Source organism: Notothenia rossii (assembly GCF_949606895.1).
Source record: "Notothenia rossii genome assembly, contig: SUPER_1_unloc_1, whole genome shotgun sequence".
Taxonomy (NCBI): Eukaryota; Metazoa; Chordata; class Actinopteri; order Perciformes; family Nototheniidae; genus Notothenia; species Notothenia rossii.
Genome location: NW_027640362.1, coordinates 147423 through 173147, shown reverse-complemented (window position 1 = coordinate 173147; position 25725 = coordinate 147423). Strand labels below are relative to the sequence as shown.

The 25725-nt window shown below is 42.7% G+C and overlaps 1 protein-coding gene across 3 annotated transcripts in view; it reads left to right on the top strand.

Moving 5' to 3' along the window:
- Nucleotides 1-9002: 9002 nt before the first annotated feature.
- The window catches only part of gpr108 (G protein-coupled receptor 108), a gene marked incomplete at its 3' end in the record, with an annotated part of 29046 nt that continues 12323 nt past the window's right edge, over nucleotides 9003-25725 (top strand). Inside the window, exons 1-5 of one of the 3 annotated variants that reach the window (XM_079694878.1) lie at nucleotides 9003-9528; nucleotides 10171-10284; nucleotides 19529-19579; nucleotides 21485-21579; nucleotides 22168-22223. In XM_079694878.1, the coding sequence (XP_079551004.1) occupies nucleotides 9424-9528; nucleotides 10171-10284; nucleotides 19529-19579; nucleotides 21485-21579; nucleotides 22168-22223 (421 nt within the window). In that variant the 5' untranslated portion in view covers nucleotides 9003-9423. The remainder of the gene's footprint in view (nucleotides 9529-10170; nucleotides 10285-19528; nucleotides 19580-21484; nucleotides 21580-22167; nucleotides 22224-25725) is intronic. The other 2 variants (XM_079694879.1, XM_079694877.1) reach the window with 2 other exon arrangements.

Here is a 25725-nt window from a genome sequence, read left to right as displayed (position 1 = left end):
TATCTTGTGTGGACCCCGAGCTGTTTCATTCATGCTGTTCCTGATGCTAACATGCTACTGATGCTAACATGCTACTGATGCTAACATGCTACTGATGCTAATCTAGATATTCTGGATCTTCAACTTCCTAAATATCAGCTTCATGAGGAACATTTCTGCATTAATATATACAACGTTCGAATGACCCAATTGCTTTCGGGGGATGATGCTGACTCAGGGTTCAGGACTCATAATGCTGACTCAGGTAAGGGTTCAGGACTCATAATGCTGACTCAGGGTTCAGGACTCATGATGCTGACTCAGGGTTCAGGACTCATAATGCTGACTCAGGGTTCAGGACTCATAATGCTGACTCAGGGTTCAGGACTCATAATGCTGACTCAGGGTTCAGGACTCATGATGCTGACTCAGGGTTCAGGACTCATAATGCTGACTCAGGGTTCAGGACTCATAATGCTGACTCAGGGTTCAGGACTCATAATGCTGACTCAGGGTTCAGGACTCATAGTGCTGACTCAGGGTTCAGGTCTCATAATGCTGACTCAGGGTTCAGGACTCATAATGCTGACTCAGGTCAGGGTTCAGGACTCATAATGCTGACTCAGGGTTCAGGACTCATAATGCTGACTCAGGGTTCAGGACTCATAATGCTGACTCAGGGTTCAGGACTCATAATGCTGACTCAGGTTTCAGGACTCATAATGCTGACTCAGGGTTCAGGACTCATGATGCTGACTCAGGGTTCAGGACTCATGATGCTGACTCAGGGTTCAGGACTCATAGTGCTGACTCAGTGTTCAGGACTCATAATGCTGACTCAGGGTTCAGGACTCATGATGCTGACTCAGGGTTCAGGACTCATAATGCTGACTCAGGGTTCAGGACTCATAATGCTGACTCAGGGTTCAGGACTCATAATGCTGACTCAGGGTTCAGGACTCATAATGCTGACTCAGGGTTCAGGACTCATAATGCTGACTCAGGGTTCAGGACTCATGATGCTGACTCAGGGTTCAGGACTCATGATGCTGACTCAGGGTTCAGGACTCATAGTGCTGACTCAGTGTTCAGGACTCATAATGCTGACTCAGGGTTCAGGACTCATAATGCTGACTCAGGGTTCAGGACTCATAATGCTGACTCAGGGTTCAGGACTCATAATGCTGACTCAGGGTTCAGGACTCATAATGCTGACTCAGGGTTCAGGACTCATAATGCTGACTCAGGGTTCAGGACTCATGATGCTGACTCAGGGTTCAGGACTCATGATGCTGACTCAGGTCAGGGTTCAGGACTCATAATGCTGACTCAGGGTTCAGGACTCATAATGCTGACTCAGGGTTCAGGACTCATGATGCTGACTCAGGGTTCAGGACTCATGATGCTGACTCAGGGTTCAGGACTCATAATGCTGACTCAGGGTTCAGGTCTCCTAATGCTGACTCAGGGTTCAGGTCTCATAATGCTGACTCAGGGTTCAGGTCTCCTAATGCTGACTCAGGGTTCAGGACTCATCATGCTGACTCAGGGTTCAGGTCTCATAATGCTGACTCAGGGTTCAGGTCTCCTAATGCTGACTCAGGGTTCAGGACTCATAATGCTGACTCAGGGTTCAGGACTCATAATGCTGACTCAGGGTTCAGGTCTCATAATGCTGACTCAGGGTTCAGGACTCATAATGCTGACTCAGGGTTCAGGTCTCATAATGCTGACTCAGGTCAGGGTTCAGGACTCATAATGCTGACTCAGGGTTCAGGACTCATAATGCTGACTCAGGGTTCAGGACTCATAATGCTGACTCAGGTCAGGGTTCAGGACTCATGATGCTGACTCAGGGTTCAGGACTCATGATGCTGACTCAGGGTTCAGGACTCATAATGCTGACTCAGGGTTCAGGACTCATAATGCTGACTCAGGTCAGGGTTCAGGACTCATGATGCTGACTCAGGGTTCAGGACTCATGATGCTGACTCAGGGTTCAGGACTCATAATGCTGACTCAGGGTTCAGGACTCATAATGCTGACTCAGGTCAGGGTTCAGGACTCATGATGCTGACTCAGGGTTCAGGACTCATAATGCTGACTCAGGTCAGGGTTCAGGACTCATAGTGCTGACTCAGGGTTCAGGACTCATAATGCTGACTCAGGGTTCAGGACTCATGATGCTGACTCAGGGTTCAGGACTCATAATGCTGACTCAGGTCAGGGTTCAGGACTCATGATGCTGACTCAGGGTTCAGGACTCATGATGCTGACTCAGGGTTCAGGACTCATAATGCTGACTCAGAGTTCAGGACTCATAATGCTGACTCAGGGTTCAGGTCTCCAAATGCTGACTCAGGGTTCAGGTCTCATAATGCTGACTCAGGGTTCAGGTCTCCTAATGCTGACTCAGGGTTCAGGACTCATCATGCTGACTCAGGTCAGGGTTCAGGACTCATAATGCTGACTCAGGGTTCAGGACTCATAATGCTGACTCAGGGTTCAGGACTCATAATGCTGACTCAGGGTTCAGGACTCATAATGCTGACTCAGGGTTCAGGTCTCATAATGCTGACTCAGGGTTCAGGACTCATAATGCTGACTCAGGGTTCAGGACTCATAATGCTGACTCAGGTCAGGGTTCAGGACTCATAATGCTGACTCAGGGTTCAGGTCTCATAATGCTGACTCAGGGTTCAGGACTCATGATGCTGACTCAGGGTTCAGGACTCATCATGCTGACTCAGGGTTCAGGACTCATATAACTTCCCCATCTACTACCTGCTGGGGAACCTGGCCGTGGCTGACCTGTTCTCAGGTACCTGGGCTTCTCTGTTTACTTTATCTTTTTATCTGCATTTTGATTTGATATTATTTAGTATAATTTTATTTTGGTTTTATTATTTTGTCACTTTATTTGATTTTTGCATTATTTTATTATGTTTTATTTATAAGTTTATTTATTATTTTTTCTGTTTGAAATAATGTTTGTGTGTCTCTGCGTGCACTTTGAGTTAATAAGCCTGACTCTCTATGACACACACTCAGACCCAATCCCAAACCACGCCCTACCCCCTACCCCTACACACTCCCCCTCCGTGACGGAGTGAACTCCGTGGAGTGAAACATGAGGCTCCCTCCTGTCAGATGGAGGGAGTAAATACAGCAGCAAGCTTTGGGACCGCCTCCCCTCTCTCCGGCAGAAACAGGAAAAGCCGTAACTGAATATAACAAATCAGCATCTCTGAGACAAAACATTAACATTAATAACTCAAATAAAACTCCAAACATCTTTAATTGTGTCTTCTTTGTAAAGCTCCTTCAGTTTTAAACCTGATGTTTATAAACTTCTTAGTTTTTGCAACAGTCTGTAAATATACACAACTTTATAATAAAATGCACACATTTACCTTTTTCTACATTAACCACGAGTATGATCCTAAATTAAAACATATGAGGTTATCATGAGGTTGTTAGCATCGCAGTTTATCAGTGGATGTTTGCTGGAACTACTTGTAAACAGCGTGTTTCGTGACGGACACACACGGCGTGACTCCAGTCAGGTAGAGACCGGTCTCAAGTCAGCACCGCTGCAGAATCGCTGTTTGAGCAACACGTTCTCACTCCCAACCCGTCACACGTTGACGGACGGTCAGGGCCCCTCCCCGTCACTCTATTACGCACAGGGTACCCCTTGAGAGTCAGTTTTCAACGGGCAGGGCGTCCCCTTGACTTGCATAGAGCTCCCTGAACGTTGCTAATAGACGAGTTGGGATCGCGGCGAAATGCTCTCCTCAGATCCATTCTCACAGCGTTTATCAACCTTTTTCTAACTCAGTATCAAGCCACACTTATTGTTTTTACTTCTTTATTTTAATTGAATAATGTAGGACTTTAGTTGCCGTCAGTTATGGGGAGAGTAGGGGCTCAGAAAACTGAAACCTGTATTGTTTCATCGTTTTTCCTTTTAATTTTGTATTCTTTTCTAAACCACACTGTTATTTACTCAACAATAACACATAATTATCCTTGTGTTTATTTATTTGTTTGGTTAATAAACACAAGTTGGAGTCCGTCAGGACCGAGGGTCGGAGCAGCTCATAGTAGTTGCTTTAGATAATTTTACACCCGGAAGTAAGTATTCTCTCCGCTTCGCTTGACAAACCCCGTGATAGTCCTCAAGCTCTGTGATTGGATGTTTGAGTGTGCGCCGAGGGTTACGCCGAGCGTCGAACAGCACTTTGAAATGGGATGGAACCACGGCAGACTGTCCAAAACTGGATTTGAACGGGTCCATTAAGGGCTTTGTAGGCCAGAAGAAGAATTCTAAATTCTATCCTGTGTTCTATAGGGAGCCAGTGTAAGGCAGCCAGAACAGGAGTAATGTGGTCCCTTTTCCTAACTCTGGTTAGTACACGAGCTGCAGCATTTTGAATCAGCTGAAGAGACTTGACTGACTTCTTGGTACACCCTGATAATAAGGAGTTACAATAATCCAGCCTTGAAGTAACAAATGCATGGACTAGTTTCTCTGCATCGTTTTGAGGCAAGATATGCCTGATTTTTGCAATGTTACGTAGATGGAAGTAGGCGGTCCTTGAAATTGATTTTATGTGGGTGTTAAAGGATAAATCCTGATCAAATATAACACCAAGATTCCTTACAGTCTCACTGGAGGCCAAATTAATGCCATCCATAGTTAGTATATCTTTAGATCATTTGTTTCGTAGATTCTTCGGGCCAAGTACAATAACTTCAGTTTTGGTCGTGTTTAATATCAAAAAGTTTAAAGTCATCCACGTTTTTAAGTCCTTGAGGCAGTCTTGAATTTGATTTAGATGATTAATTTCATCAGGCTTGATTGATAAATATAGTTGAGTATCATCCGCATAACAATGAAAGTTTACAGAATGATTCCTTATAATATTGCCTAACGGAAGCATATAATGTGAACAAAATAGGTCCAAGCACTGAGCCCTGTGGCACTCCATGGCTAACTTTGGTTTGCATGGAAGATTCATCGTTGACACGTACAAACTGAGAGCGTTCAGATAGATAGGACCTAAACCAGCCTAAAGCAATTCCCTGTATGCCAACTAAGTGCTCTAGTCTTTGCAATAGGATATCATGGTCGATAGTATCAAATGCAGCACTGAGATCGAGCAAGACAAGAATAGAGACAAGTCCCTTGTCAGAGGCTATTAGAATGTCATGTTTGACTTTAACCAGAGCTGTCTCTGTGCTATGTTGTGTTCTAAAGCCAGACTGAAAATCTTCAAATAAATCATAGTTTTTTAAGTAATCACACAGCTGTTTTGCGACTGCTTTCTCAAGAATCTTTGAGAGGAACGGAAGATTAGAAATAGGTCTATAGTTGGCTAAAACCTCTGGATCGAGGTTGTGCTTTTTAAGAAGCGGTTTTATCACTGCTACTTTGAATGATTGTGGAACATAGCCTGATAATAAAGACATATTCATAATATTTAATAAAGAAGTGCTAATTAATGGAAAAACTTCTTTTAACAGCTTAGTTGGAATCGGGTCTAAGATACACGTTGATGGTCTAGAAGAGAGAATCATTGAATTTAATTGTTCCAGGTTTATGGCTGAAAAGCATTCTAGTTTACTATCTAGTGTAATATTAGAACTTACGTTTCCGGGAGGTGTTGATAACACTATACTGGTCAAAGGCAAGAGGTCATTGATTTTGTTTCTAAGAGTAACAATTTTATCGTTAAAAAAGCACATAAAATCATTCCTACTGAGTGCTATGGGAATAGAAGGCTCAGTCGAGCTGTGGCTCTCTGTCAGCCTGGCTACAGTGCTGAAAAGAAATCTTGCATTATTCTTATTCTCATCTATTAATGAAGAGTAGTAGGCGGCTCTCGCTTTACGCAGTGCTTTCTTATATTCATTGAGAGTAATATGCCAAATGAAACGAGATTCTTCAAGTTTAGTGGAACGCCATATCCTTTCAAGTTGTCTCGACTTTTGCTTTATTTTGCGGGTTTGGGCATTATGCCATGGAGCTAATCTATGTTGTTTTATTTTCTTCTTTTTCAAAGGAGCAACAGAGTCTCATTTTATTCGCAGCGCATCTGTAGCACTATCAACAACATGATCAATTTGGGGTGGTGTACATTTTGTATAAGTTTCCTCCCTTACTGTAGTGACCACGATATCCATTTGTTTTTTGTCCTTTGTTTGTGATTCACTCCAGTGGCGTTTTCTCCTGGAGGCCAAGGGAAGCCAGGCTTCCCCTGTTTTTTCGGATTGTAGTTATAATTTTAATAAATAAATAAAAACACTTCGTTTAGTTTCGGAAATTCTTTGTTGTGTGTTGCTGCCAGCCCGTCTCTCCCCCATTCTCATTGAGTATTTTACAAAGAGTGAAACAGCGCCCCTCTAGATGTTATGGTGAAACACTAGATTGCACTCTCTGTTGCGAGAGGAGGCCAGCCGAAATTTGCTTCCCTTGGTGAAAAAAAATGGAGGGATTGACCAATCAGATGAGGCTCACGTCATGCCCCTGCCAACCTGTGATTGGTCAGGGCCATGCCAAGGGAAGCCAGAGGCGGCTGGCTTCCCTTGCCTCACAATCCAATCAAATCGCATCAACTGAGTGGTGCAGTGACGCGTCCCAAAAAGCGGAAATAAGCTGCGCTCGGTTTCCCTCGACAAAATAGCAATGGGATTTCTCCATAGGATTTTGGAAAATAGCTCGAAAAAAGGTCAGTGGAAAACGAACCTGTTAGGTAAATGCACGTTTTGTTCAGTCGGATAATATCCACATGTCTACTCTACTTTTATAATTTTCTAATCATAAATCTAATCGATAGAAGATAGATAGTGTCACTGCACCTCTCTCACCGCCGTTAGAAAGTAGCAAGCAACTGAAGCAAGTGCAATTATCGAGGGTGGAGATTTGGAGTATTTAATCAAAAATAATTGTTCTAAACTTCCGCTACAGCAGCAACAACAAACAAAATCTGATGACATGCCAATGCCCAAACTGGAGCTGTTTACAGCGAGGAACAAAGGAGCGAATATGACGTAAAACATTAAAGCTCTCCTGATTTAGTTTTTGAATGAATGCTTATTAGAGTTTCGGCTGGAGAGTGCGTGCGGACCTGTCTGTTAGATAGCAGGCGTGTCTAAGTCCTGCATCTGTATGATACAAATGTGTGTAAAATGATACCGGGTGCTGTAATCACTCATCTGGTTACGTTATTACATTGACCACCACACCCCCGACCCAAGAGAAAGGACGTATTATTGGCTTCCCCTCATTTTTTCCCCACGCCACGCTACTGATTCACTCGTGGGGCTGACCGACGAATAGACGCTTGTAGTTTGAGAGAGAAAATATAAACGTCCAGATGCGATTGAAAAGTAGGATAGTTTATTCCAAAAAAGGAAAAAAGAAATAAACGTTTTTAAACAAACTATTTTTCCTATACACTGATATTTCAATGTTAAAGGCAGGAGAACCAACCAGCAAGGTCTAAAAACTGTTTGCTTCAGTCAGCCAGTAGGCTGCAGCACCTCTCCTTTTATGCTGCAGCCCCTCCACTGGCAGAGTAACGCACTCAAATAAAATAATAAATAATAAATAATATACACCACAGAATCTCAGGTTATGTACTGTAAAAAGATAAGATAATATAATCTAAGGAAATGGCTCCTACACTTACATTCAGACATGCTATCGAGTTAAGTATTGGTGGAATCTCTTCCTTAAATGTGGCTATAGCACTAACAGATAGGTTTCTGCTGCAGGAGCTTTTGGCTAATGCTTTGTAGTCTAGTAACAGTACTTCAAAAGTTACTAAGAAATGGTCGGATAAAGCAGGATTATGCGATTCGACTAATAGTTGCTCAATTTCAATACCATAAGTCAGAACAAGGTGGAGAGTGTGATTATAGCAGTGGGTTGGTTTATTTACACTCTGACAGAAACCAACAGAATCTAATATAGAGTTAAATGCAACAGTAAGGCTATTTTTATCATCGTCAACATGAATATTAAAGTCACCTACGATAATTACTTTATCTGTTTTAAGAACCAAAGCTGATAAAAACTCAGAGAATTCTGATAAGAATTCTGAATAAGGACCTGGTGCACGGTACACTGTAACAAATAAGATTGGCTGCAAAGTTTTCCAGGTCGGATGCGTAAGACTAAAAACGAGGCTTTCAAAGGAGGTATCATTTAATTTTTGTTTAGTATTGATAAGTAAACTTGAGTCAAAGATTGCTGCAACTCCACCTCCTCGGCCCGTGCCTCGGGCAATATGAGTATTGATATGGCTGGGTGGAGTGGCCTCATTTATGCTGACATATTCTTCATGTCTCAACCAAGTTTCAGTGAGACAGCATATATCAATATTATAATCTGATATTAAATCTCTGGCTCTATGAAACCTGATGCACTTATATGATTCTGTTTTCTTCAAGGTTGTATCTTCTTGGTCGAATGCACTTAATGTAAGTCGCTTTGGATAAAAGCGTCAGCTAAATGCAATGTAATATGAAGACTATATTTCAAGGTACATTTTGTTATTGGGCTTTTTTCTTATCAACGTAGATTTTGTTAGAACATATTTTCAACTTGAATTGACTGAATTTATTTGAAAATTGAGCTTATTAACACATGAATACTGTGTAATATATTTGAACATATCTATTTAAGAAGTAAGACAAGCTGAAGTTTATGATACTTAAGTCATTATACTTTTTTTATTTGCTGAGTGAGGGCTGATTCAAAATGATCCGTGGGCCGTAGTTTGGACTCTGAATATGTGTTGCCTGCCCCTCTGTGCATTATAAACTTTACTTCCACGTGTCCAACATGTCAAACCCTTTATATATAGTCTATGGTCAAACCCAAACCGAGTCTGTGCAGACCTGGCAACCCGAATACCAGCTACGTGGAGTCACAAAGTGACCCACGTGACTAGTGACAAGTTAAAGGTGTAGTCCAATGCGGAAGTGGTGACACTGGACTGTATGCATGATACAATAACACACGGTTAAGGGGTGTGCACCTACATGTATTTATAAATCAAATATACAAATGTGTCTTGAGCATATTTATAATGTGTCATAAACATACTTATAATGTGTTTGCACGTTATCGTCATCAAGTGAACCGGAAGTGACGCGTCTGCCTCTCTTCGCTGTTGTGTTTCTGCTCCAGGAAGCTGTTACCTTCCGCCATGAAACCACAAAAGAACCGGAAAACACAGCGTAAAGGTTTATAATCCGAGCATAAAACCACGTTATTAAAGAGTCCACAGAGTGTATTTAAGGATTAGCACTGCGTGTAGCCTCGTAAAGTGTTAGCACTGTGAGCTGTTTATCTGAAGGAGTGTGGCTAGCGTTAGCAGCTAACGGCTGTAGCTGGAGGTAGAATAAATATATATATTAATAAAGATATATATGAATAAAGAGATGGCGCACAGAAGGGTCTCTTGTTCCGGGGGGTTTCTGCTCCTCCTGCTGCTGTTCGGATCGGAAGCCAGGATCCACAAACTCACCCTGAATGTAAGTCTGACATCTTTAACTGTTGGATTACATATGCTAGCATAGAGGCTAAAATATGCTAGCAGAGAGGCTAGGTAGGGTAGCAGGTTATTAGCTAGTATGCTAATCAGTGATGCTATTTATCAGAGGAAGAAGTACTCAGGTCTTGTTCTTGAGTAAAAGTAGAAGTACTCAGATCTTGTACCCCGAGTAAAAGTAGAAGTACTCAGATCTTGAACTCGGATCTTGTACTTGACTAAAAGTAGAAGTACTCAGATCTTGAACTCAGATCTTGTACTTGACTAAAAGTAGAAGTACTCAGATCTTGTACCCCGAGTAAAAGTAGAAGTACTCAGATCTTGAACTCGGATCTTGTACTTGACTAAAAGTAGAAGTACTCAGATCTTGAACTTGAGTAAAAGTAGAAGTACTCTGATCTTGAACTCAGATCTTGTACTTGACTAAAAGTAGAAGTACTCAGATCTTGTACTTCAGTAAAAGTAGAAGTACTCAGATCTTGTACTTGTATTATGTTATTATGTATTTTAGTCACTATTTACTATTTTAATTTACTTATCAAGTAGCTCGTGTCCTGAATGTGCTCTATAAACAAACAGACTTCAACTATTTGTTGAATTAATTTGTATTTCTCTTTGCTCCCAGAATGAAACCCGGTCCTCCGTCGATCTCAACAACTTTGGTTTCTACGCCAACGGGACTCTGGACGTGAAGCTGGTGTCTCTGCGTCTGCCTGAGATCAACTACACCATGTACCCGGTGAGAAACACTGCTTTAAAGAGTTCCTACCACGCTTTCTGGGGGTTCCTGACCTCTGGTTTCAGACAGAGGGTGAAAAGAGGTAGTTTGAAAAAAATAAAGAGCTTTTAGAACATTAAAGCAGGAGAGGACTCTTTAAAGTAGAGACACTACATACTGATATACACCTGAACATCAGCAGGAGAGGACTCTTTAAAGTAGAGACACTACATAGTGATATACACCTGAACATCAGCAGGAGAGGACTCTTTAAAGTAGACACACTACATACTGATATACACCTGAACATCAGCAGGAGAGGACTCTTTAAAGTAGAGACACTACATACTGATATACACCTGAACATCAGCAGGAGAGGACTCTTTAAAGTAGAGACACTACATACTGATATACACCTGAACATCAGCAGGAGAGGACTCTTTAAAGTAGAGACACTACATACTGATATACACCTGAACATCAGCAGGAGAGGACTCTTTAAAGTAGACACACTACATACTGATATACACCTGAACATCAGCAGGAGAGGACTCTTTAAAGCAGAGACACTACATACTGATATACACCTGAACATCAGCAGGAGAGGACTCTTTAAAGTAGAGACACTACATACTGATATACACCTGAACATCAGCAGGGGAGGACTCTTTAAAGTAGAGGCACTACATACTGATATACACCTGAACATCAGCAGGAGAGGACTCTTTAAAGTAGAGACACTACATACTGATATACACCTGAACATCAGCAGGAGAGGACTCTTTAAAGTAGAGACACTACATACTGATATACACCTGAACATCAGCAGGAGAGGACTCTTTAAAGTAGAGACACTACATACTGATATACACCTGAACACCAGCAGGAGAGGACTCTTTAAAGTAGACACACTACATACTGATATACACCTGAACATCAGCAGGAGAGGACTCTTTAAAGTAGAGACACTACATACTGATATACACCTGAACATCAGCAGGAGCGGACTCTTTAAAGTAGAGACACTACATACTGATATACACCTGAACATCAGCAGGAGAGGACTCTTTAAAGTAGAGACACTACATACTGATATACACCTGAACATCAGCAGGAGAGGACTCTTTAAAGCAGAGACACTACATACTGATATACACCTGAACATCAGCAGGAGAGGACTCTTTAAAGTAGAGACACTACATACTGATATACACCTGAACATCAGCAGGAGAGGACTCTTTAAAGTAGAGACACTACATACTGATATACACCTGAACATCAGCAGGAGAGGACTCTTTAAAGTAGACACACTACATACTGATATACACCTGAACATCAGCAGGAGAGGACTCTTTAAAGTAGAGACACTACATACTGATATACACCTGAACACCAGCAGGAGAGGACTCTTTAAAGTAGAGACATTACATACTGATATACACCTGAACATCAGCAGGAGAGGACTCTTTAAAGTAGACACACTACATACTGATATACACCTGAACATCAGCAGGAGAGGACTCTTTAAAGTAGAGACACTACATACTGATATACACCTGAACATCAGCAGGAGAGGACTCTTTAAAGTAGACACACTACATACTGATATACACCTGAACATCAGCAGGAGAGGACTCTTTAAAGCAGAGACACTACATACTGATATACACCTGAACATCAGCAGGAGAGGACTCTTTAAAGTAGAGACACTACATACTGATATACACCTGAACATCAGCAGGGGAGGACTCTTTAAAGTAGAGGCACTACATACTGATATACACCTGAACATCAGCAGGAGAGGACTCTTTAAAGTAGAGACACTACATACTGATATACACCTGAACATCAGCAGGAGAGGACTCTTTAAAGTAGAGACACTACATACTGATATACACCTGAACATCAGCAGGAGAGGACTCTTTAAAGTAGAGACACTATACTGATATACACCGGAACATCAGCAGGAGAGGACTCTTTAAAGTAGAGACACTACATACTGATATACACCTGAACACCAGCAGGAGAGGACTCTTTAAAGTAGACACACTACATACTGATATACACCTGAACATCAGCAGGAGAGGACTCTTTAAAGTAGAGACACTACATACTGATATACACCTGAACATCAGCAGGAGAGGACTCTTTAAAGTAGAGACACTACATACTGATATACACCTGAACATCAGCAGGAGAGGACTCTTTAAAGTAGAGACACTACATACTGATATACACCTGAACCTCAGCAGGAGAGGACTCTTTAAAGCAGAGACACTACATACTGATATACACCTGAACATCAGCAGGAGAGGACTCTTTAAAGTAGACACACTACATACTGATATACACCTGAACACCAGCAGGAGAGGACTCTTTAAAGTAGAGACACTACATACTGATATACACCTGAACACCAGCAGGAGAGGACTCTTTAAAGTAGAGACATTACATACTGATATACACCTGAACATCAGCAAGAGAGGACTCTTTAAAGTAGACACACTACATACTGATATACACCTGAACATCAGCAGGAGAGGACTCTTTAAAGTAGAGACACTACATACTGATATACACCTGAACACCAGCAGGAGAGGACTCTTTAAAGTAGAGACATTACATACTGATATACACCTGAACATCAGCAGGAGAGGACTCTTTAAAGTAGACACACTACATACTGATATACACCTGAACATCAGCAGGAGAGGACTCTTTAAAGTAGACACACTACATACTGATATACACCTGAACATCAGCAGGGGAGGACTCTTTAAAGCAGAGACACTACATACTGATATACACCTGAACATCAGCAGGAGAGGACTCTTTAAAGTAGAGACACTACATACTGATATACACCTGAACATCAGCAGGGGAGGACTCTTTAAAGCAGAGACACTACATACTGATATACACCTGAACATCAGCAGGAGAGGACTCTTTAAAGTAGAGACACTACATACTGATATACACCTGAACACCAGCAGGAGAGGACTCTTTAAAGTAGAGACATTACATTCTGATATACACCTGAACATCAGCAGGAGAGGACTCTTTAAAGTAGAGACACTACATACTGATATACACCTGAACATCAGCAGGAGGGGACTCTTTAAAGTAGAGACACTACATACTGATATACACCTGAACATCAGCAGGAGAGGACTCTTTAAAGTAGAGACACTACATACTGATATACACCTGAACATCAGCAGGAGAGAACTCTTTAAAGTAGAGACACGACATACTGATATACACCTGAACATCAGCAGGAGAGGACTCTTTAAAGTAGAGACACTACATACTGATATACACCTGAACATCAGCAGGAGAGGACTCTTTAAAGTAGAGACACGACATACTGATATACACCTGAACATCAGCAGGAGAGGACTCTTTAAAGTAGAGACACGACATACTGATATACACCTGAACATCAGCAGGAGAGGACTCTTTAAAGTAGAGGCACGACATACTGATATACACCTGAACATCAGCAGGAGAGGACTCTTTAAAGTAGAGACACTACATACTGATATACACCTGAACATCAGCAGGAGAGGACTCTTTAAAGTAGAGACACTACATACTGATATACACCTGAACATCAGCAGGAGAGGACTCTTTAAAGTAGAGACACTACATACTGATATACACCTGAACACCAGCAGGAGAGGACTCTTTAAAGTAGACACACTACATACTGATATACACCTGAACATCAGCAGGAGAGGACTCTTTAAAGTAGAGACACTACATACTGATATACACCTGAACATCAGCAGGAGAGGACTCTTTAAAGTAGAGACACTACATACTGATATACACCTGAACATCAGCAGGAGAGGACTCTTTAAAGTAGAGACACTACATACTGATATACACCTGAACATCAGCAGGAGAGGACTCTTTAAAGCAGAGACACTACATACTGATATACACCTGAACATCAGCAGGAGAGGACTCTTTAAAGTAGACACACTACATACTGATATACACCTGAACATCAGCAGGAGAGGACTCTTTAAAGTAGAGACACTACATACTGATATACACCTGAACACCAGCAGGAGAGGACTCTTTAAAGTAGAGACATTACATACTGATATACACCTGAACATCAGCAGGAGAGGACTCTTTAAAGTAGACACACTACATACTGATATACACCTGAACATCAGCAGGAGAGGACTCTTTAAAGTAGAGACACTACATACTGATATACACCTGAACATCAGCAGGAGAGGACTCTTTAAAGTAGACACACTACATACTGATATACACCTGAACATCAGCAGGAGAGGACTCTTTAAAGCAGAGACACTACATACTGATATACACCTGAACATCAGCAGGAGAGGACTCTTTAAAGTAGAGACACTACATACTGATATACACCTGAACATCAGCAGGGGAGGACTCTTTAAAGTAGAGGCACTACATACTGATATACACCTGAACATCAGCAGGAGAGGACTCTTTAAAGTAGAGACACTACATACTGATATACACCTGAACATCAGCAGGAGAGGACTCTTTAAAGTAGAGACACTACATACTGATATACACCTGAACATCAGCAGGAGAGGACTCTTTAAAGTAGAGACACTACATACTGATATACACCTGAACACCAGCAGGAGAGGACTCTTTAAAGTAGACACACTACATACTGATATACACCTGAACATCAGCAGGAGAGGACTCTTTAAAGTAGAGACACTACATACTGATATACACCTGAACATCAGCAGGAGAGGACTCTTTAAAGTAGAGACACTACATACTGATATACACCTGAACATCAGCAGGAGAGGACTCTTTAAAGTAGAGACACTACATACTGATATACACCTGAACCTCAGCAGGAGAGGACTCTTTAAAGCAGAGACACTACATACTGATATACACCTGAACATCAGCAGGAGAGGACTCTTTAAAGTAGACACACTACATACTGATATACACCTGAACACCAGCAGGAGAGGACTCTTTAAAGTAGAGACACTACATACTGATATACACCTGAACACCAGCAGGAGAGGACTCTTTAAAGTAGAGACATTACATACTGATATACACCTGAACATCAGCAAGAGAGGACTCTTTAAAGTAGACACACTACATACTGATATACACCTGAACATCAGCAGGAGAGGACTCTTTAAAGTAGAGACACTACATACTGATATACACCTGAACACCAGCAGGAGAGGACTCTTTAAAGTAGAGACATTACATACTGATATACACCTGAACATCAGCAGGAGAGGACTCTTTAAAGTAGACACACTACATACTGATATACACCTTAACATCAGCAGGAGAGGACTCTTTAAAGTAGACACACTACATACTGATATACACCTGAACATCAGCAGGGGAGGACTCTTTAAAGCAGAGACACTACATACTGATATACACCTGAACATCAGCAGGAGAGGACTCTTTAAAGTAGAGACACTACATACTGATATACACCTGAACATCAGCAGGGGAGGACTCTTTAAAGCAGAGACACTACATACTGATATACACCTGAACATCAGCAGGAGAGGACTCTTTAAAGTAGAGACACTACATACTGATATACACCTGAACACCAGCAGGAGAGGACTCTTTAAAGTAGAGACATTACATTCTGATATACACCTGAACATCAGCAGGAGAGGACTCTTTAAAGTAGAGACACTACATACTGATATACACCTGAACATCAGCAGGAGGGGACTCTTTAAAGTAGAGACACTACATACTGATATACACTTGAACATCAGCAGGAGAGGACTCTTTAAAGTAGAGACACTACATACTGATATACACCTGAACATCAGCAGGAGAGAACTCTTTAAAGTAGAGACACGACATACTGATATACACCTGAACATCAGCAGGAGAGGACTCTTTAAAGTAGAGACACTACATACTGATATACACCTGAACATCAGCAGGAGAGGACTCTTTAAAGTAGAGACACGACATACTGATATACACCTGAACATCAGCAGGAGAGGACTCTTTAAAGTAGAGACACGACATACTGATATACACCTGAACATCAGCAGGAGAGGACTCTTTAAAGTAGAGACACTACATACTGATATACACCTGAACATCAGCAGGAGAGGACTCTTTAAAGTAGAGACACTACATACTGATATACACCTGAACACCAGCAGGAGAGGACTCTTTAAAGTAGAGACACTACATACTGATATACACCTGAACATCAGCAGGAGAGGACTCTTTAAAGTAGAGACACTACATACTGATATACACCTGAACATCAGCAGGAGAGGACTCTTTAAAGTAGAGACACTACATACTGATATACACCTGAACACCAGCAGGAGAGGACTCTTTAAAGTAGAGACATTACATACTGATATACACCTGAACATCAGCAGGAGAGGACTCTTTAAAGTAGACACACTACATACTGATATACACCTGAACATCAGCAGGAGAGGACTCTTTAAAGTAGAGACACTACATACTGATATACACCTGAACACCAGCAGGAGAGGACTCTTTAAAGTAGAGACATTACATACTGATATACACCTGAACATCAGCAGGAGAGGACTCTTTAAAGTAGACACACTACATACTGATATACACCTGAACATCAGCAGGAGAGGACTCTTTAAAGTAGACACACTACATACTGATATACACCTGAACATCAGCAGGGGAGGACTCTTTAAAGCAGAGACACTACATACTGATATACACCTGAACATCAGCAGGAGAGGACTCTTTAAAGTAGAGACACTACATACTGATATACACCTGAACATCAGCAGGGGAGGACTCTTTAAAGCAGAGACACTACATACTGATATACACCTGAACATCATCAGGAGAGGACTCTTTAAAGTAGAGACACTACATACTGATATACACCTGAACACCAGCAGGAGAGGACTCTTTAAAGTAGAGACATTACATTCTGATATACACCTGAACATCAGCAGGAGAGGACTCTTTAAAGTAGAGACACTACATACTGATATACACCTGAACGTCAGCAGGAGGGGACTCTTTAAAGTAGAGACACTACATACTGATATACACCTGAACATCAGCAGGAGAGGACTCTTTAAAGTAGAGACACTACATACTGATATACACCTGAACATCAGCAGGAGAGAACTCTTTAAAGTAGAGACACGACATACTGATATACACCTGAACATCAGCAGGAGAGGACTCTTTAAAGTAGAGACACGACATACTGATATACACCTGAACATCAGCAGGAGAGGACTCTTTAAAGTAGAGACACGACATACTGATATACACCTGAACATCAGCAGGAGAGGACTCTTTAAAGTAGAGACACTACATACTGATATACACCTGAACATCAGCAGGAGAGGACTCTTTAAAGTAGAGACACTACATACTGATATACACCTGAACATCAGCAGGAGAGGACTCTTTAAAGTAGAGACACTACATACTGATATACACCTGAACATCAGCAGGAGAGGACTCTTTAAAGTAGAGACACTACATACTGATATACACCTGAACATCAGCAGGAGAGGACTCTTTAAAGTAGAGACACGACATACTGATATACACCTGAACATCAGCAGGAGAGGACTCTTTAAAGTAGAGACACGACATACTGATATACACCTGAACATCAGCAGGAGAGGACTCTTTAAAGTAGAGACACTACATACTGATATACACCTGAACATCAGCAGGAGAGGACTCTTTAAAGTAGAGACACTACATACTGATATACACCTGAACACCAGCAGGAGAGGACTCTTTAAAGTAGAGACACTACATACTGATATACACCTGAACACCAGCAGGAGAGGACTCTTTAAAGTAGAGACATTACATACTGATATACACCTGAACATCAGCAGGAGAGGACTCTTTAAAGTAGACACACTACATACTGATATACACCTGAACATCAGCAGGAGAGGACTCTTTAAAGTAGAGACACTACATACTGATATACACCTGAACACCAGCAGGAGAGGACTCTTTAAAGTAGAGACATTACATACTGATATACACCTGAACATCAGCAGGAGAGGACTCTTTAAAGTAGACACACTACATACTGATATACACCTGAACATCAGCAGGAGAGGACTCTTTAAAGTAGACACACTACATACTGATATACACCTGAACATCAGCAGGGGAGGACTCTTTAAAGCAGAGACACTACATACTGATATACACCTGAACATCAGCAGGAGAGGACTCTTTAAAGTAGAGACACTACATACTGATATACACCTGAACATCAGCAGGGGAGGACTCTTTAAAGCAGAGACACTACATACTGATATACACCTGAACATCAGCAGGAGAGGACTCTTTAAAGTAGAGACACTACATACTGATATACACCTGAACACCAGCAGGAGAGGACTCTTTAAAGTAGAGACATTACATTCTGATATACACCTGAACATCAGCAGGAGAGGACTCTTTAAAGTAGAGACACTACATACTGATATACACCTGAACGTCAGCAGGAGGGGACTCTTTAAAGTAGAGACACTACATACTGATATACACCTGAACATCAGCAGGAGAGGACTCTTTAAAGTAGAGACACTACATACTGATATACACCTGAACATCAGCAGGAGAGAACTCTTTAAAGTAGAGACACGACATACTGATATACACCTGAACATCAGCAGGAGAGGACTCTTTAAAGTAGAGACACGACATACTGATATACACCTGAACATCAGCAGGAGAGGACTCTTTAAAGTAGAGACACGACATACTGATATACACCTGAACATCAGCAGGAGAGGACTCTTTAAAGTAGAGACACTACATACTGATATACACCTGAACATCAGCAGGAGAGGACTCTTTAAAGTAGAGACACTACATACTGATATACACCTGAACATCAGCAGGAGAGGACTCTTTAAAGTAGAGACACTACATACTGATATACACCTGAACATCAGCAGGAGAGGACTCTTTAAAGTAGAGACACTACATACTGATATACACCTGAACATCAGCAGGAGAGGACTCTTTAAAGTAGAGACACTACATACTGATATACACCTGAACATCAGCAGGAGAGGACTCTTTAAAGTAGAGACACTACATACTGATATACACCTGAACATCAGCAGGAGAGGACTCTTTAAAGTAGAGACACTAAATACTGATATATGGCGTTCTGGTGCAGTGAAGAGTGAAGTATGTATTGAGTAACCACCTCTCTCCCTCTCTCTCTTCCTCTGTGCAGCTCGGGTTCACCCTCTCCAGGTCCAGAGTCAACGGAGTCTTATCCTACACAGTGAGTACATCAGCATAACTCTCAGGGTAACAGGGTCTCTTCTTCTCTTTTTTGTTTACGTCAGGAGACATCTTGTTTACGTCAGGAGACATCTTGTTTACCTAAGGAGACATCTTGTTTACGTCAGGAGACATCTTGTTTACGTCAGGAGACATCTTGTTTACGTAAGGAGACATCTTGTTTACGTCAGGAGACATCTTGTTTACGTAAGGAGACATCTTGTTTACGTCAGGAGACATCTTGTTTACGTCAGGAGACATCTTGTTTACGTCAGGAGACATCTTGTATACGTCAGGAGACATCTTGTTTACGTCAGGAGACATCTTGTTTACGTCAGGAGACATCTTGTTTACGTCAGGAGACACATCTTGTTTACGTCAGGAGACATCTTGTTTACGTAAGGAGACATCTCGTTTACGTCAGGAGACATCTCGTTTACGTCAGGAGACATCTCGTTTACGTCAGGAGACATCTCGTTTACGTCAGGAGACATCTCGTTTACTTCAGGAGACATCTTGTTTACGTCAGGAGACATCTCGTTTACTTCAGGAGACATCTTGTTTACGTCAGGAGACATCTCGTTTACTTCAGGAGACATCTTGTTTACATCCGGAGACATTTTGTTTACGTCAGGAGACATCTCGTTTACGTCAGGAGACACATCTCGTTTACGTCAGGAGACATCTCGTTTACGTCAGGAGACATCTCGTTTACGTCAGGAGACATCTCGTTTACGTCAGGAGACATCTTGTTTACGTCAGGAGACATCTTGTTTACGTCAGGAGACACAAAATAAAAGACCTTTGAAGTCTCATATATGAGCTATCATCACTGTCCCCAAAGGTCTTTTATTTTGAAACTCTACATCAGAATGTTCTGATTTTTTCTGAGTGACTTGATGGGATGTCCTGCTATCACCCTGAAGTGAAATGAGTCTCTGATACTGGACAGTTTTTGTTTTATTCTCATCTAAACACAGAGGGATGATTTTTTTTTACTCTACCGTAATGCATAGGATATTCGCGCACCGCAATATCACGTGAGGGCTGGCTGGACCGCAGTTAGTTTAGCATACTCAGCCCGACTCAGCCTGGTTGTTCCTGGCCCTAGTACCACGATGTTATGCGGCCATTACATCACCAGAAGTCCCAATTTAAGGGGTCATTTCTCCCCAAAAAAATGTTTTACTCACTATATCAACAGCCCCACCAAAAATATATTTTCCACCAGCCGCCAAGAAGACATCAGGAGACATCTTGTTTACGTCCCTGCTGTGTCTTCTCTTTTGCTCTCAGCCCTAACATCTCCTAAATCAGATCATGATGAGTCTCAGTGGTGTTTCCATCAGAGGACGACAGATCGGAGGCCTGTACTACGAAGCTGGTTCAACCTAACCTGGATATGTTGGAGTTAGCCGGTTGGTCTAATCCAATCCGGTTACTTATGTTGTGGCAGATATTTAAGTAAGCTTTCTTAACGCTAATGTTCTAATAGTCAGATTGCTCTGAAGATGGGAGGTGATATTCTATTAATGTTCACGTTCACACAGTCGCTGATTTCTGCCGGCCGTCTTTCCTGCAACGGCAGCTTTTCTGTATTTCCTGTAATATGACTTGATCGCTTTAAGCTCTGCACACTGAGCTCTGATTGGTCAGCAGGCAGTGCTTTCACTGAGTTGAGCTCTTAGCCTGCAACCTAACCTGCTCCGGGGCAGGTTAGCCGCTCAGCATCAGTTACCATGGAGATCTAGCCTGCTAAAAAGAGAACCAGCTTCGTAGGACCGGAAACCCAGAGTCTCCCTGAAGTTAGCCGCTAAGAGAACATCCTGCTTCGTGGTACACCCCCCAGGTGTTTGCACATTCAGATTGTTTTATCGTGTTTTGTGTTTTTTTATAATTTCCTCTGCAGGCGGAGGAGACGGACACGTGTCCACTCACTGTCCCGAAGACCACCAACAGCGAGCCTCTCCTCCTGTTCCTCATCGACATCAACAAGCTAAGGTGTGTGTGTGTGTGTGTGTGTGTGTGTGTGTGTGTGTGTGTGTGTGTGTGTGTGTGTGTGTGTGTGTGTGTGTGTGTGTGTGTGTGTGTGTGTGTGTGTGTGTGTGTGTGTGTGTGTGTGTGTGTGTGTGTGTGTGTGTGTGTGTGTGTGTGTGTGTGTGTGTGTGTGTGTGTTATAGAAATATAAGGATCATCACTGAGCGATCAGAACTCGTGACAGGGGAAGCAAACACAGACAACACACGAGTAGCTTTAGGGAGCAGAACACGGAGATATGCTCACCTTCGCTGTTATTCTGATCAAAAGTCGTGTTCAATGACATTGAAACAACGAGAGAGAAAACGCGGCTGAAGGTTATTCCATAGGTCATTCCAATGCGTCACTTTGAAAACATTATTGATAATCTAATAAAATATAATTTTCGAGCCTGAAACCTGAAAAACGGGCTTGAGGCCTAACAGGTTAAAAGTAGAAGTTCTCAGATCTTGTGTGTGTGTTTCCGCTCCTGAAGTGTGTATCACTGCCTGATGTGAAACTGACTTTGTGTTGTGTGTGTGTGTGTGTGTGTGTGTGTGTGTGTGTGTGTAGCGTCACTGTGAAAGTGATGGGGGACCAGGACAACCTGTTGATAGCAAAGCCTAAAGGTGAGTCCCTTTCACTGAATCTAAAGTGTTTAACATGTAGTCCCATCCAAGCAGAGGGATCGTTTCTAGGCTTTAATAGAATATCTCATTATTTTGAGGATATGTCTAATTCTTTTCTTTTATTGATTTAGACATTTGATGCGTATAATCATACCGGCGCTATTTCTCTGACCTGAACTTAGAAGGAAACCCAGTTTTAATTTGACATCTTCTAGTGCTTTTATTTTGAAAACCACACCACTCATAGTCACTCTGAGGTTCGGCTTTTATTTTGAAATGACATTGGTCTGTGGAAACGGGAAGTTTATAAAACATGTGTCCCCTCATTTAAAGTCAGATTGGTCTTAAAAACATAACCACTTGTATACTCTTATTTATATTTTGTTTTAAATTATTAATTATTAGAACAAATGAATATTCTTTCATTCAATATTTTGTTTTCTTTTATACTTAATGAGCCACTGACTAACACGTTCACTGAAAGTTCGCTTTTATTTAAAGTCAGTTCTATTTCGTCCCTACTGACCGCCAGAGGAGGTGCTTAGCGCTGGATATGTCCATCGCGCACATGCGCAGCTCGAGTACCAAATAACAACAAAGTCACCTGTGACCCACGCGACACCGGCTACATACGCCGTGTCTTCAGAGGATCTGTTCCTTTCATCTCCTCGCTGCGCGAAGAGTACCGTGGCTACATTCTTGTAGCCTACAGCGTTTGATTTGAACGTTTGATCTGAGGGATTTCTCTGCAAGCAGCTGGCCGCGTGCAGCTTCGTGACTGACAGTCGGAGCTACGGGTTGTTAACGCGTCCTCCAGGAGCTGTGGCCGGCTGTACGCTGTGCAGAGCCTCCACGCTGTGCACTGTGCAGAGCCTCCACGCTGTGTGCTGTGCAGAGCCTCCACGCTGTGCACTGTGCAGAGCCTCCACGCTGTGCACTGTGCAGAGCCTCCACGCTGTGCACTGTGCAGAGCCTCCACGCTGTGTGACAGGTTAGGGTCAGCTTGCTGGTGATGGCTGTGCGCTGTGCAGAGCCTCCACGCTGTGCAGGGCCTCCACGGACAGGTTTGGGTCAGCTTGCTGGGGGTGGCTGTGTCCCCGCACCCTCTCCCAGCTGAGTTGTCCTGATTGCCGTCTTATTTATTGTTTGTCTTAGACTTTCTCCTGCTAGACCTTTTTAAATGGTTCACAGAGAGTAATCAACATATTGGGGGAGATAAAGTAAACATCTGGGAACACTGGAGATAGCCTTTTCCAATTAAAACATTTTTAAATTAAAAAAAATTATTCCATTTTTTTTTGTTGCATTTTTTAATTTTATTATTCAATATCGCGATAAATACCGTACCGTGGACTTCGCGATATTATCGTACGGTGAGTTCGATAATATGAGTTCTCAGAGTGTAAGACGGGGCATAGGGTTTATTCAAGGTCACACACATATCTTAACATACCAGCAATACAATTTAAGAATGGATTCTTAAAGCAATATACTGTAATCTTATTTTCTTCTGACACCTTCAGCGCACACCCTGCACAGTGTGCTTCTTGTTTACACGTTCCTCTCTCGCACACTCAGGACAGAAAAACACTCTTTATTCTCATTTTGCAGCACATTTATACTACCACAATTTAGCTTTACATCTTTATATTTATTTTTCTCAAGTCATATACTTTTGGTGAGATAACTAACCTTTAGTTTATTTGACCCTGGCTATGGACTGAGTCATTATTAGTTGTTACAAAACATACACAAGACGGCGGGTGGACAAACCAATATAGACCCCCCCATACAAACAATCAGACAAACAAACATGAACTCGCAACAAACACCAGCGCCACAGCAAAGTTCATCCAGCTCAGTTCAGTCCGAATGAAGAGGCTTCAGAGGGGGGAGGGAATTATAGATGGGGCGCCTTGACTCGCGTCCACCCTTGTATACAGGTCCTAGATCAGTGCCTGAAGACCGTCCAAAAGCGATAACTAGCTTACCCTCTTGTGACACCACTACTCTGGCGCTGTGCCCCCCCGATCAGGAGCGTATAGACTTTTTTCCTCGACCCTTTCTCTCCAACAACAGCCCAGTTAACTGTAGTCCCACACGACCAGCCTATACACCCGCCATGGAGTTCATCACAACCATGAAACACGGTTTGGTTCTACACTTGCTTGCCACTGCCCACCCGTGATCAATTTGCCTATCATTTTATGTATGCACCCCGGACCGCCACCAGTTCCTCCAGCACAATGTAGAGAACTGTGAGTTCCTCCAGCAATGTAGAGAACTGTGAGTTCCTCCAGTACAATGTAGAGAACTGTGAGTTCATCCAGCAATGTAGAGAACTGTGAGTTCCTCCAGTACAATGTAGAGAACTGTGAGTTCATCCAGCAATGTAGAGAACTGTGAGTTCCTCCAGTACAATGTAGAGAACTGTGAGTTCATCCAGCAATGTAGAGAACTGTGAGTTCCTCCAGTACAATGTAGAGAACTGTGAGTTCATCCAGCAATGTAGAGAACTGTGAGTTCCTCCAGTACAATGTAGAGAACTGTGAGTTCATCCAGCAATGTAGAGAACTGTGAGTTCATCCAGCAATGTAGAGAACTGTGGAGCATCGGGTGATGCACGCACCTCGCGCTGCCCCGGTCTTACCAGCACGTAGAAGACGGTCACAAACAACGAGTGCTTTTAGACCGTCTCGTGTTTAATAGAGACGGCGGTGGTGTGAGTTAAAGCTATAGACAAACAGCTGTGACTTCCTCCCTCTCAGCTGCACCTCTCCAGCCCCACAGATACGGGGAGGTATTTACACACACACCGCGGCTGCTGCTGGAGCCGTGTTCACAGAGGCGATGGGCTTAATATCTCTGGCTGCTTATTTTTAACTGCTAGTGTTGGCCGCTGAAACCCCCAGAATTCGGCGATTCTGGTAGTCCTGGCAGACGTGTTGCGTGATCCTTAGCAGCAGCCGTTGGCTAAGCTGTCCTGTTAAAGTTCCTTATTTAATCCAGCTAGGTGAAGGCAGTGCTCTCGCCCCCGCTCCCTCTGCCGGTAACGTGGGTGTAGTTACATCCCTCTCTGTGTTCGGCGAGTAGGAGCATTGCTCTTTCCGTTCAGCAGGTAGCTGGGGAAGGCTGTGTTCTGGCTACCTATGGACTGGCTCATTCATGTAGCGCCTGTATGGCTTCTCTTGAGCCCGAGGACGGCCATGACCGCTGCCCCCCTCTGCCTTGGCCTCGAGCATTTGAGGGAGGGTCTCACGCAGAGCGCCTGCATGAGCTGTAGCTTCATGCCTTGGGTGCTCAGCGGCTAGAGTCGCAGAGGTGGCACCTCTCCTCGTCACAACTTCGTTCCGGCGACTTGATGGAGTGATGGATATGGGTTCACCCCCCAGGTAGAGGGCTAGAAACAGGCTGTCCTCTAAGGTGGGTCGGTTAGCTGCCGCCATTGAGCAGACAAAGTCGCTCCTGTTGGCCCTTCAGCCAGGGGCCGGTGTGGGGACTA